We start from the raw sequence: 13,131 nt of genomic DNA on the forward strand, positions 1-13,131 counted from the left end.
CAGGACCAGGCTGGGGCTGGTCCCAAGGCCTCGCAGGGCCGGATCCGGCCCACGGGCCATAGGTTGCCTACCCCTGATCTACACTGTAGAAATAATGCGGTTCGACACCACTTTAAGTGCTGTAGCCTCATTCTATGAAATCCATGCATGTTTAGTTTTACAAGGTCTTTTACCTTCTCTACCAAAGAATGCTGGTGCCTCACAAAACTACTAATCCCAGGATTTTGTAGGATGGAGCCATGATAGTTAAACTGTGTTATTTCTGCAATGTAGATGCTCTCTCTCACACACACAAACAAACCATTTCTACACACTATGCAGTAGCCTGCAGCTGACCACAACTCCCCCCATTTATCATCGAACAAAGCAAATTCTGTCACATATTTATGGGCCAGCATCACCAGCAGAAATTGTGTGTATTTTTTGTTGTTTTCTTGCCTCCAAATAAGGCCACCAGGCCCCTCTAATGGAGGACAGGGCCTGCCAGAATGCACATTGTCTATGATAAAAGGGTTAAAATTCAGAATTTTACTACTGCTCAGGAGCTGAAGATTATAGTGCTGACATGTACTAAGAGCAAAGGTTGATATTCTAGGTCATGTAAAATTATGTTTTGGAATGTAAACAAACTGGAAATGCCTCCTAACTTATTATTCTAACCCAAATAAAAGGAAGTACTGCATAAACAGTTTGAGGACAGTGGAACAAAACATATAGATAAAAGATTGATTGATTGATTGATTGATGGCTAACCCACGGGGGATAGAGACGTATGTTAGGACATCCAATGAATATACAGAGGTGTAAATGTTTAATTCAATATAACCAATGAAATGTGATTTCTAGGGTTTTTTTGTTCAAAATACTATAAAAATCGGGTTCACTTTAAATTCGGGGTCCCAGTAATTTGGATGAACTTCCTACTGGGAACAATGCTGCTGCAATAATAAAAATGTTTCCTTTCCAATTGACCCCTTGGTCTCCCAACAGTCCAATGTAGGTTTCTGAGAAAATAATAATAATAATAATAATAATAATAATAATAATAATAATAATGTTTTATTTTTATCCTGCTTCTCCGATAGGATCGAGGCGGCTTACAGACAGTAATAAAATACAGACAATGGCCTGGTCCTGAGTTCCTGGGATTGGATTTTATTCTCAGGACAAGAAACAGGAATCTCAGGGACAGATCAATTTCTTTTAAAAACTGGCACATACACCCACTATATTTGTGTGTGTTTGTGTGCAAATGTGCCTACACATGTGCTACCTTTAGTCCCAATTAACCATTCCCAATTTTAGAAGAAAAGCAGACAAGGACAACTACTATAGTGAGCCCTTGGTATCCCCTGGGATTTGCTTCCAGGGCCCACTGTGGGTACCAAAATACGTGGATGTTAAAATATGATTATGTACAATGGCCTAGTAAAATGATGTCCCTTATATAAAATGGCAAATTAAGGTTTGCTTGTTGGATTTTTTAAATTAATATTTTCAAGGCATGGATGGTTGAATCCATGGATACGGAGGGCCGACAATACTTTTCCCCTGAAGGCTTGGGTTGCCAGAGCAAAAACTGGAGAGAGCACCTATCCTATACCTTTAATGGTTGTGTGTAGGAAGGAATTTCAGTGATTTTCTGTAATTTGTTGTTTGCTGAGGTGCTCAGCCTTCTCTGTGGGAGAGCTCTGGTGCCTCACCAAACTAGAAATCCCAGCATTCTGTAGGATAGAGTCATGGCAATTAAACTGGTGTCAAACTTTTTAAATTCTGCAATGTGGATATACCCAGTATTTCAGGGAGAACTCGGTTCATCCTTTTAAAAGACAATGCACAAGTCTGCTTGTCTCTGACTAACTTTTGAGGTCAATAGCAAAGAAATCACATGCTTTGCTCTTCTGGGGCTTTTTCTTATATGGATGCTTTCTGCTCTTTCTTCTCATGAGGTAAAATTTGGGTTGACAGGCTTTGGCCTAGCAGGAAAGCCTATACCACAGTGTCAGAGGTCCAAAACACACTGCAGAAATAATCCAGTTTGAGACTGCTTTAACTATCCTGGATCAATGCTTGGGAATTCTGGGAACTGTAGTTTTGTGAGACATGTAGCCTTCTGTCAGAGAGCTCTGGTATGAAAATAAACTACAATTCCCAGGATTCTCTAGCACTAAACCAGAGCATTTAAAGAAGTCTAAAACTGGATTATTTCCACAGTGTGTTTTGGTCCAGAATTATTATTTTTTAAATCAGTCAGTCAGTTCCAAAAATGTCAGTTCCAAATTCAATGCCTTATTGTCTTCTCAAAAAGAAAATCAACATGTTCATTTTTCAAGGGGGGGGGCGGGAGTCTAAGAACAATGAAAAATGTCTTGCTGTAGAAATAAATGAGTGAGTCAGCATAGCATAATGCAGTGGTCCCCAAATATTGCCCTTTAAGAGATTTTGGACTTCAGCTCCCAGAAGCCTCAGCCATGTTGGCCAATAGTCTGGAATTCTGGGATCTGAAATCCAAAATCCTTTAAAGGGCACAATTTGGGGACCACTGGCATAGTGGTTTGAGCATTGGACTATGGACTTTATCACACAGAGAAAATCGGGGAAAAGTGGCAGTTTAAACTGTCATTATGCTGTAAAAATCGTATGATCGCGCTGAAGATTTTCACACAATATCGTGATTAAAGAGGACATATCCCAGCAATAACCAGGTAATAACCAGCAACAAATAATTCACGGGGAAATCCTGTGAATGATTTGTTGCTGGTTATTATCTGGTTATTCCCGGGATAAGTCCTCTTTAATCGCAATTTGTGTGAAAATCTTCCCATGATCACATGACTTTCCCAGAATAATAACAATTTAAACCCCCGATTTCCCCCTGTGTGATAAAGTCTTATGATTCTAGAGATCAGGGTTTGATTCCTGGCTCGTCCATGAAACCCACTGGGGCTCATTTGAATGGGCCTCAAGCATAGGCGAAATTCGCCTTACGTGGGGAGGTCCGGAACGGATCCCCCACGTAATGCGAGACTCAACTGTAAATGCAGTATTAGTAAATGCCCCATAGGTTTGAATGGGGCACACCCATGTGTGCGGACTGGGCGTCCCGCACCACAGAAAATAGTGGCGGTCGCCCCTCTGCAGATATTCAAGGTTGTGGATCTCAGATCCCGCGAGTTAGGAGGGGCAACTGTATAAAATAAATGAATAAATGAAGGTAGTGTATGCTCATTCTGTCTTGACACATAAATAGGCTTGGATTATGTTACACTATATACTGGTTCTCTTAATGAAGCCACAATACTTCTTGCTCCTTCTTCCTGTATCCAAAAACAAATACTCACTTTCAACAACCTCAATCACAGAGGAAATGTCTTCTGGGGATATGCCTTCTTCTGACACATGTCCTTCTGCCTGAATATTCTCTGTCTGATTTTCTATCACATTGTCACCTTCTTCTGCTGCAAAGAAGAGAAAAAGAAAATAAAAATGAAATGGGGAAATCATCTCACATCCAGAAAGCAGGAAACCACCCTAAATAGCTATGAGCAAAGGCTGTCATTTTTTATTTGTGTTCAAGGGTTTCCAAACTCAGCGGGTTTTCCCATTAAAATGTAACTCCAAATCAAGGTGCAGGCATAGATGCAGAAAATATATTCTGTTTTCTATTTGATACCTAGTAATATGTGAACTGACCAAAAACGGAAGGAGGGAAGGAAAGAAGGAAGGGACTTATTTTTAAGAAAGTGATACCAGCCAGGTCTGTTCTTCTAAGTTTTCTCTCTCACAGACTACTAGAGGATTATAAAAGCAATCTTCCAAATGTCAGCATTTATTTATTTATATCTTACCTCTCTCCCTATAAGGGACCCAATAGCCTTACAGTATGGCTCAAAAGAAAAGACAGCTATAATAAGATAAATTACAAAAGTTTTTAATAATAATAATAATAATAATAATAATAATATGTTTTATTTATAGACCGCTATTCCGCGATGATCATAGCGGTCTATAAATAAAACATATTATTATTATTTAAAAAATCAAACCAGCAATCAAATTAGAAATACAAATTTTGAACAATTTTTAACAACATTTAAAACATAACAGTGAAGACGAAAATATAGTATACCCTCTTAAAAGACTCCTCTGCAATGGTCAGATAAGTCAAAATCCTGTTTGAACAAAAAAGTCTTTGCCTGGTCGTATAAAGAGGGAATTCTGTCATCTAGGAGCAGCCACCAAGAAGGCCATTTCCCACTCTGAGAGAAAGCTGGGATATAAAGCCCATAAATAAATAAATAAATAAACAAACAAACAAATACATTTAAAAATAAAAATAAAACATGTCCCCACCAAATGTGCCCATGACTGTGGTGAGACTGATGGCTGGTCTACACATTTAAAATATTCCTTATTCCAGTCAAACAGAATGTATTCTGGGCACACATAATTTGCAGGAGTTATTGGCTTTTTATGGGGAGCTTCCCCAAAAAATCCTTAATCTCTGTGAAAAAATGCTCTGAGGTTTTCACCAGAGTATCTGCTGAAATTCACATTATTGCACTGTAGCCATAAGTCCACTTCGCATGTGGCTGCGCATGTTCATCAAAGGGAGGATGAATAGATGCAAATAGATGTGAATTTGCACAAGAAAGTGAACCACTAACAGTCACTGAGAATGTGCAAAAATGTTCACCAATTCTCATAGTACACTTGCATGTAGACCAGCTAGCCCTCCACTGAGAATGTCAAACTTGAGTGGAAGGAGAAGTGAGAAAGCAGAAAGTAAATCTGTCCTAAGAACAGCATCCTGCAACAGAGACCTGCACAAAAAAAGACTTACACATTGGGTTGGTCATTCTGCCTCCAGTTTTGATGGGGGAATGCTGAAGGTTTGAGGACACCTTCTTGGACCTGGAGATATTGAGCACCACCTCTGTCAATGGCTGCTGCATCTAGAAAAATCAAAATGGAGCAAAGGGACAAGGAAGAGGGTAGAAGAGGATTACTAAATGCTGCACAATTCAGACCTCACGATCTGTATACAGCTTTAAAAACATTTTAATATTTTTAATGTCCAATGTTTTTAACTTTTTAAATTGTTTAATTGCTGTTTAATATATCTGCATGTTCATGCTTTTGTATTTTTGTATGCTTGAATCCATGGATAAAAAAATCTGTGGATACGGAGAACTAACTGTACTATTTTAAATATGTTGTTAACTGCCTTGAGTCCCTATATCAGGAGAAAGGAGATATATAAATAAATAAAAGAACAAAAATAATTAAAAACATCTACATAAGATATTTTATGATGGCTATCATAGCACCTCTCAGTCTTCTTCTCTCTCAATCTTCCTCCTTGGACTTTGTTTCTAGACATTTTATCATCTTGGTCTCCCTCCTCTGGACAGCTTGTCCTCTCTCCCTTCAGTATTCACTGACAGATGACATTCTTAAGTCCTAGATGTTCTTGGACCATTCAGTCAATCAGCTTCAGCATCCTAAAACTACTAAGAAGAAATGACCTCACCTTCTGCTCTTGCTGACTCTTCAGGAAATCCTCTGCCAGGGCTACAGCCTGGTCACAATTTGCCGGCCCCTCTTCCTTGACGTATTCTTGCATCTCCTGGGGCAGAACGGTCAGAAACTGTTCCAAGATCACCAGCTCCAGCATTTGCAACTTGGAGTGCCTTCCTGGCTTCAGCCACCGACGGCAAAGGTCTCTGAGCCGACTGCAAACAGTGCGGGGAGCCTCACCCTCTTGGTAGCAGAAATCCCGAAAATGCTGGCGCTCCACATCTGAGTTGATCATGGGTTCCTCTGGGGCATATTGCCTTGTCCTTTCCCTGCATTCTCTCCAGGGCCTGCTCTGGAGAAGAGCAGGGCTTTTGTTTGGTGCAGCTGGGCCCTGCTCCTGTGCAACAGGAAGATCTGGACCTAAATTGTTTTAAAATTAAGGAGAAAAATGACAAGAATCAAAGAGGATGCAGAGAACTTGAAGAGTGAGAAGCATTGTTTTTCCATAATAACCAAAAACTTCATTTTGGGTCTCCCCATAACAAGAACAACAACCATTTGTATTTCTTACCCCCCTTTCCCCAAGGACTGAGGCAAGGAACAACAATAAATTAACATACCACATACAAAACACATCAGTTAAAAATACGTATCAGTTCAAAACATACATTAATTTAAAAGAGCAAATAAAACCACATTAAAACAATAAATCCATAGTTCAAAATTCACAATTTAAAATCATCTGGCTAGGCCTGCCCAAAGAGATTGGTCTTTAATGCTGTTTTAAATTTGGGCAGCATATTCAGCTGTCAAATTATGTAACAATGTCCTGGCCTTCTGGCTAAATAATAAACTAAATTTATTCTCTTACCAGACATCTGTAACTATGTGGAGTTAATTTGCTTAGGTTACCTGGACTTGTTGGGAGAGAATAGGAATGTTCTAGACCAACAACATCACTTCCAAGAGAAGGCTCATCTGTGTCACTGTCTTTGGTTTTCAATGGATGGCTTGGAGGTGGCTCTGGTGGTTTATGTCGGAGGAGGGAGCGTCTCTTTTTACCTCCCTGCAAGAGAAATTAAATACAAGACACACATGGTGACCAAACATGACACAATCAGGGACAAAGAAAACACTCCATTTTTAAAAACTGAATGTTTTCTTTGAAGGAATTTTGTGGAACCTAAATAGATACAGGTTGAGTCTCCCTTATTCAAAATGCTTGGGACCAGAAGTGTTTGGGATTTCGGAGTTTTTCAGATTTTGGAGTATTTGCATACAAATAATGAAATATCTTGGAGATGGGACCTATGTCTAAACATGACATTCATTTATGTTTCACATACTTCTTATCCACATAGCCTGAAGGTAATTTCATACAGATATTATTAATAATTGTGTGCATGAAACAAAGTTTGTGTACAATGAACCATCAGAAAGCAAAGGTGTCATTATATCAGCCACTTGTATGGAAAATTTTAAATTTTGTAATGTTTCAGAATTCTAGATAAGGGAGTTTCAACTTGTAGTATATATAACTACAAGTTGTAGTTACTTGAACTTTTCATCTAATCTAACAGGTCTCTTCATATATGACTCTCCAGGAACAGCAAAATTTATACCACAACTTGCAAGGTCACTCTAAAAAGTAATTAGTCAAAGTTTCAGTTTTAATTCCCAGCTCAAAGTGGTCAGCTCTTATTTTCAAAAAGCTCTGCGTTTTAAGGTTTTTCACAAGTAACTAAAATGATTATTTCAAAAATAAACATCTGAAAGTAGCAGCATCAAGCTTAGCACAAGCCAACACTTCATCCATATGATATTCTTTCCCTTTCATTTAAGTGAGCCGTCACCTCTGTAATGATAAAAGTAATTTATTAGAAGAGATTCTGTTGTGTATTTACACTGGCATAATTATTCCAATGCAGACAGCAGTATAGTGGCAGGATGGCAAGTGTTGCCATCACTGTCTTCACTGGCTTTGAACAACTTATTTCCAATATCTGGCTTTTGGGAGGTTATGTGCTTTGGAAGACTGCCATGGACAATTGCCTGATCCACAGCATAGGTGAGTATCCAGGCCAGCTGTCTAAAGCACTTTGCTCCTGAGGATCCATCAGGAAGCCAGGTGTTGGGAAAAAGGTGACTTAAAGCCAACAACCTTCTTCTCCCAATTATGAGATAGTGGTTTCCCTTTAATACCGCTATGGCTGTTTGCAACCATTAGTGTAACAGACTATTACACTAGTAGATCCCATCAACAAAATTCTGTCCTAAAATTTACAATTACACTGTAAAAGAGGTAATGGTATCCCTTGTTCAGTTACAATCATAATGTAATTCAGTTACACCTTTCTTATTAAGCGAACAAAGTACAGAAGGTCCTCAGTATCCACTAGGATTTGGTTCCCCCCTCCATGGATGCCAAAATCTATGGATACTCAAATCCCGTTATATACAATGACTTAGTAAAATGTTGTCCCATATATAAAATTGAAAAATCAAGGTTTGCTTTTTGGAATTAAAAAAACAAAACATTTTCAAGCCCTAGAATCCATGGATGCAGAACCTTTGGATATGGAGGACTGACTGCAATTACAAGAAAATTATTACAGGTACCCAATTATTTCCAAGTTATGGTTTATACATGCAAAGGTACCATCCAAAAGTATGGCAGACCCTTGTAATTGTGTGGTGTGAACAAGATGCTTTCTATTAAGGCTAGGGATTGGTAGAAAACAAAGGCACATCAGTATGCAAAGGATCTTGTAGCACCTTTGAAACTAACTGGGCAAAAAAGTTGTAGCATAAGCTTTTGTAGGCTAGGTCTGCATCAGAGGAAGTAGACCTACATTATGTAGAAATAATGTAGTTTGACACTACTTTAAGTACCATGGCTCTATGCTACAGAATGTTGGGATTTGAAGTTTTTCGAGGGATCAGCACTCTTTGTCAGAGAAAGCTAAATGCCTTGTAACTACAAATCCCAGAATTCCACAGAATGGAGGAACAGAACTTAAAGTGGTGTCAAAGAGCATTATTTTTACAGCTTTCTGAAAGCTGATGCTGCAATTTTTTCCACACAGTTTCTCTCAAAAGCTGCTATGCTATAAGATCCCTTGGCAGGTAGGACTGGTGATGGCAATAGTTACCTTCTTCAGCCGTTCAGGTATATTAAACACTGAGGGAATCGCTTCAGGCTTCAAGTATCGCCTGCCAGAAGCCACATTTTCAAGGTAATCCGTCTCACAGAAATGTTCAGAGCAGATCACATGGTGTCGCGTTGGTGTGAAGTTCTTGCGTCGGATGTTCCAAACCCACTTTTTTAGCACATCCTTTTTCCCAAGAGGAAACCTATAACCATATTTTTTTATAAAAAGTTACAAATGAAATTTACATTCCACACAGACAATGTTCAAGTATGTTAAATTCAATATCTAGCACTTGCCCAAGAATCAGCCCATAATTATGGCAATTAAAAAACAACAGATGTTGATGGAGGCTAGTTTGTAGAACAATGCTTAGCTTCTACAAATTGTCCCTCTTAGTAGGAAAATAAGAGCCAATGTTATGGGAGACCAGGGTTCAAATTCCTGCTTGGCAAAAGAAACTCACTAGGTGACCGTGAACAAATCGCAGTGCATCTCTCGGCCTGAGAGGATGGCAATGGCAAATCCCCTCTAAACAAACCTTGCACAGAAAACCCTGTAGTAGAGTCACCTTAGGCTCACCATAAACTGGAAACGATTTGAAAACACATAACAACAATTTGTATGGAGGGAACACCTAAAATCTATTAGGTTAACAAAAGATCTGCTCTTCGTGGAGACAGAAACTGATAGCACTGGTCGACATTTTGCTCCTGTTTCTATGTGTCCTGTCCTGTGTCTCTCCCCCTTGTTCTACTCTGAGGAGTAAAAGGAGGTGAACTGAACAATACAGTCTAGGTTCAAGATACCACCTTCAAATAACAACAAAGTATGCAGTCAAGCATTGCTAAGATCCAGTTTTTACACAAAGCAGATGAGGCTGTCAAGCCTCTGCTTGGGTAATACCGCTACAGACTTGCATGGGGAGGGCTGGCATAATTTAAATGCATCTTTGTAGATATGTAAAACAATGCAGTCCAAATATACTTCTATTGATTCTTTGGCAGCTGTAAGAATTAAGTCTCCAAGCCCTCTGAACTATATCAACACACAGGCTCAAATCAAACTGCCTTTATTTTCCAAACCCAAAAGATTTTGAATCTGAATTGACATTCTCACAAAACAATGGCATATATATGTCTGTCCCTGGCTTCCACTCCACCAAAAAAGCATCTGAGGAAGTAGACTGAAGTCTACAAAAGCTCATGCTGCCAACCTCTTGGTTTGTTAGTCTCAAAGTTGCCACAAGCTCTCTCTACATACTGGCAAAATCAAGGTTTGCTTTTTGCAATTTATTTATTTTAAAAATATTTTAAAGCTATGGATGCTTGAATCTGTGGATAAAAAATCCATGGATATGGAGGGCTAACTGTAATATTTTGGCCTGCAATAATAGAACCATACTTTCCAAATCAAAAAGGAACAGTCCATTTGTAAAACTGTGTGTGTGTGTGTGTGTACAGTGGGTCCTCAGTATCCACTGGGATTTGCTTCCAGGATCCCCAAGGATAACAAAATCTGTGAATGCTCAAGTCCCATTAGGTACAATAATGTAGTAAAATGGTACCCCATATAGAAACTGACAAAATCAAGATTTGCTTTTTGGGTTTAAAAAAATGTTTTCAAGTCATGGATTGACTGTATGGTGTATGCATATAGAACTACATAAAACCTGAAATGTAATAAAATGCAAAAAAGAGAAAAAGTAATAGTCCCACTGTATTTTGCACTAGTCAGGTGTCACCTGGAACACCATGTTCACTTCTGGTGGCTCCATTTTAAGAAGCATATAGACAAGTTGGAGCAGGTTGACAGGATGGTAAGAGGCATGGAAAACAAAACATATGAGTTGGCCGTGTTCAGACTGGTGAAAAATAAGACTGATGGATGACATAATCGTACTTTTTAAATACCTCAAGGGCTGCCATAGAGAACAAGGGACAGGTTTGTTCTTTGTTGTCTCAAAGAATAGCACCAGGCCTAATAGTTATAAGTTACAGGAGGATAGGTTTTGATTGAACATTACAAGAGACATTTCAACAGTTAAGAGTGATTTGGCAATGGAACCAATTGCCTAGAGAAGTGGTAGGGTCTTTTTCTCTAGACATCTCCAAAAAGAGACTGGGCAGCTACCTTTCTGCACTGAGCAGTGGGAGGTGCTGACTGAAGGAGGACTTCTTTTATCTGTCCTGATATGGAAAGACTATATGATATATTTCCATAAGCCAGGAATATATTTTTGGGAAGGAGTAGCATCCAGCCCAAGTGAAGTGAAGCCAAGAAGACTTGACAGAGGCTCTTGCTCACCCAGACCTACTCCTTTGGAGCTTTGGTTAGAAATGTGAAACCAAGCACCTTACCTGTGGAATGAGATATTGTTGCCGAGGGAGAATTTGTTGTTGCAGTTTATTGCACAGCACGATTTCACCATGATTATCTGTGTGTGGATTCCATCCAAAAACTGTAAAGGGGACAAACAATGACCAATTAACAATACAAATTATATACTTGTCTACAAGTTGAAAAATTTAAGGCCCCAAATGGGCTCCAAAATCCTAGATCGATAGATAGATGGGTCAACATGGTAGTACGTCTCCCTGAGTCTTGGGAAAGCTGTGCAGAAGGGAGGGAGGAGAGAGAGGAGAGAAATTGGAGGTCTGTGTCCCCCTTTTTGCAAGCCATCAGCTTTGAGGAAAGTTGTGGGGAAAGGAGGGAAATTGGAGGTCTATGTCTTCTTTTTTTCCTCACAGGGGTTTGCCATTCACTTCCTCTGAGGCTGAGAGAGTGTGACTTGCCCAAGGTCACCCAGTGGGTTTCATGGCTGAGCTACGAATCGAACCCTGGTCTCCAGAGTCGTAATCCAATACTGAAAGCACTATGCTGCCATGCTGGCAAGTCACACTCTCTCAACCTTAGGGGAGGAAGGCAATGGCAAACCTCTGGACCAATCTTGCCAAGAAAACCCCATGATAGGTTCACCGTAGGGTTGCCATACGTCGGAAATGAACTCAAGGCACACAAAAACAGCAAAATACACAAAACATCTACTTGTAGCTGCATTGGCCATATAGCAAATCCATAACATCCAAACAACAATACCTTTATTGGGCCGACCAAAATGTACAATTACATGTTGCAAGCTTGTGCAAACATGCACATTTTGGTCGGCCCAATAAAGGTATCACTATTTGGATGTTAACAAAATACATAAGTTATACCTACACATATATCCCAACACAAACATAGTCACACACACATACATCCTTGGAGTGAAATCCACCAGTCCAATTCAACCAGATTCTCTCTGTTCCCTATTGGCAATATATATATCCCAACACAAACACAGGCTGGATTAAAAGCTGGCAATCTTAATATATATTTACAGTCATATATACTTCATTACTTAAAATTTACAAAAAGAAAAAATATCATACAGATCTAAACCAAAAAGCATAACATTATCTTATCTATAATATTCTATACATACTCATTACTCCCAAGTAATACCCAAAACCTTTCTTCTTTCTCATTCTCAACTTGCTTTCCTTTCTATTATTTCTAACATCCCTCTTTTCATATTCTTCAGCTTCCTACATCTTAATTTTTAATATTTCCCTTTTTCAAATTATTATTATTATTATTATGGTTGGTTTATTTCCATAAAATTATCAATTTACATTCAAACGTAATACTTCTCGTATCTTGCTTCCAAAACAAAATTCTTAGTATCGCTAATTTTACTTTGCATTATATTCTTAATATTACTTACACTTTGTATATTTATCAATTAAATTTCCATTATTTTACTTATTTATTATATTCTTAATATTACTTATACTTTGTATATTTATCAATTAATTTTCAATTATTTTTACTTATTTATTTTCTCCTATTCTTTCCGGTTTTGGCATAAAATGTCCCATTTAATATCCTACTTCATTTTTACACTTTTCTTAGTATCTTCTATCAATTTTCTTTAGATTCTCAAGTAATACTTATTTTTTATCTTTCATTTTTATTTATTTTTCCTCTTCATCTCTTTTCTTTTTTAATTTCTTTGTATTATTTTTCAAAAGTTGGCAATCTTAAAAAGGATCTAAGGATCTTAAAGGATCTCTCCCCTTCCCCAGCAAATGCAATGCTAGCTGGGGATACTGGGAGCTGCTGCAACCCAAATGCAAGACTCTCATCCCTATTCCAATGGCAGAAGCAGTGGCTTCTTGGGTTTCAGAGAATCTTGCTTTTGGGTTTCAGAGGAGCCTTTCATGCCATTAGAGATGTTGTTTGACCCCCAATGCCACCCCATATTATGGAAAAATATACATTTTTAGACACACACACAATTGCCAAGACATTCACATTTTCCTTACACTGAGCCTCTCTTTGCATTCAGCTTCAGCTCCTTTTCCAGCAAATGCAACTTCCTCTTTTGTCCAAAACAGGAAGGTGCATCCTCTATTGC

At 38.6% G+C, this 13,131-nt stretch overlaps 1 protein-coding gene across 8 annotated transcripts in view; it reads right to left on the reverse strand.

Moving 5' to 3' along the window:
* Positions 1–13,131, reverse strand: part of LOC149320698 (uncharacterized) — a 49,554-nt gene that overhangs the window by 18,977 nt on the left and 17,446 nt on the right. For 6 of the 8 annotated variants that reach the window (XM_089502783.1, XM_089502768.1, XM_089502811.1 and 3 more), the window contains exons 2-7: positions 11,030–11,130; positions 8,673–8,874; positions 6,433–6,586; positions 5,534–5,940; positions 4,844–4,955; positions 3,342–3,458 (exon numbers count right to left, since the gene is read on the reverse strand). In XM_089502783.1, coding sequence (XP_089358909.1) covers positions 3,342–3,458; positions 4,844–4,955; positions 5,534–5,940; positions 6,433–6,586; positions 8,673–8,874; positions 11,030–11,100 — 1,063 coding nt within the window. In that variant the 5' untranslated portion in view covers positions 11,101–11,130. The other 2 variants (XM_089502774.1, XM_089502793.1) reach the window with 2 other exon arrangements.

This window comes from Sceloporus occidentalis, unplaced genomic scaffold (genome assembly GCF_023333645.1).
Source record: "Sceloporus occidentalis isolate IW3139 unplaced genomic scaffold, rSceOcc1.0.p SCAF_1, whole genome shotgun sequence".
Classification (NCBI taxonomy): Eukaryota; Metazoa; Chordata; class Lepidosauria; order Squamata; family Phrynosomatidae; genus Sceloporus; species Sceloporus occidentalis.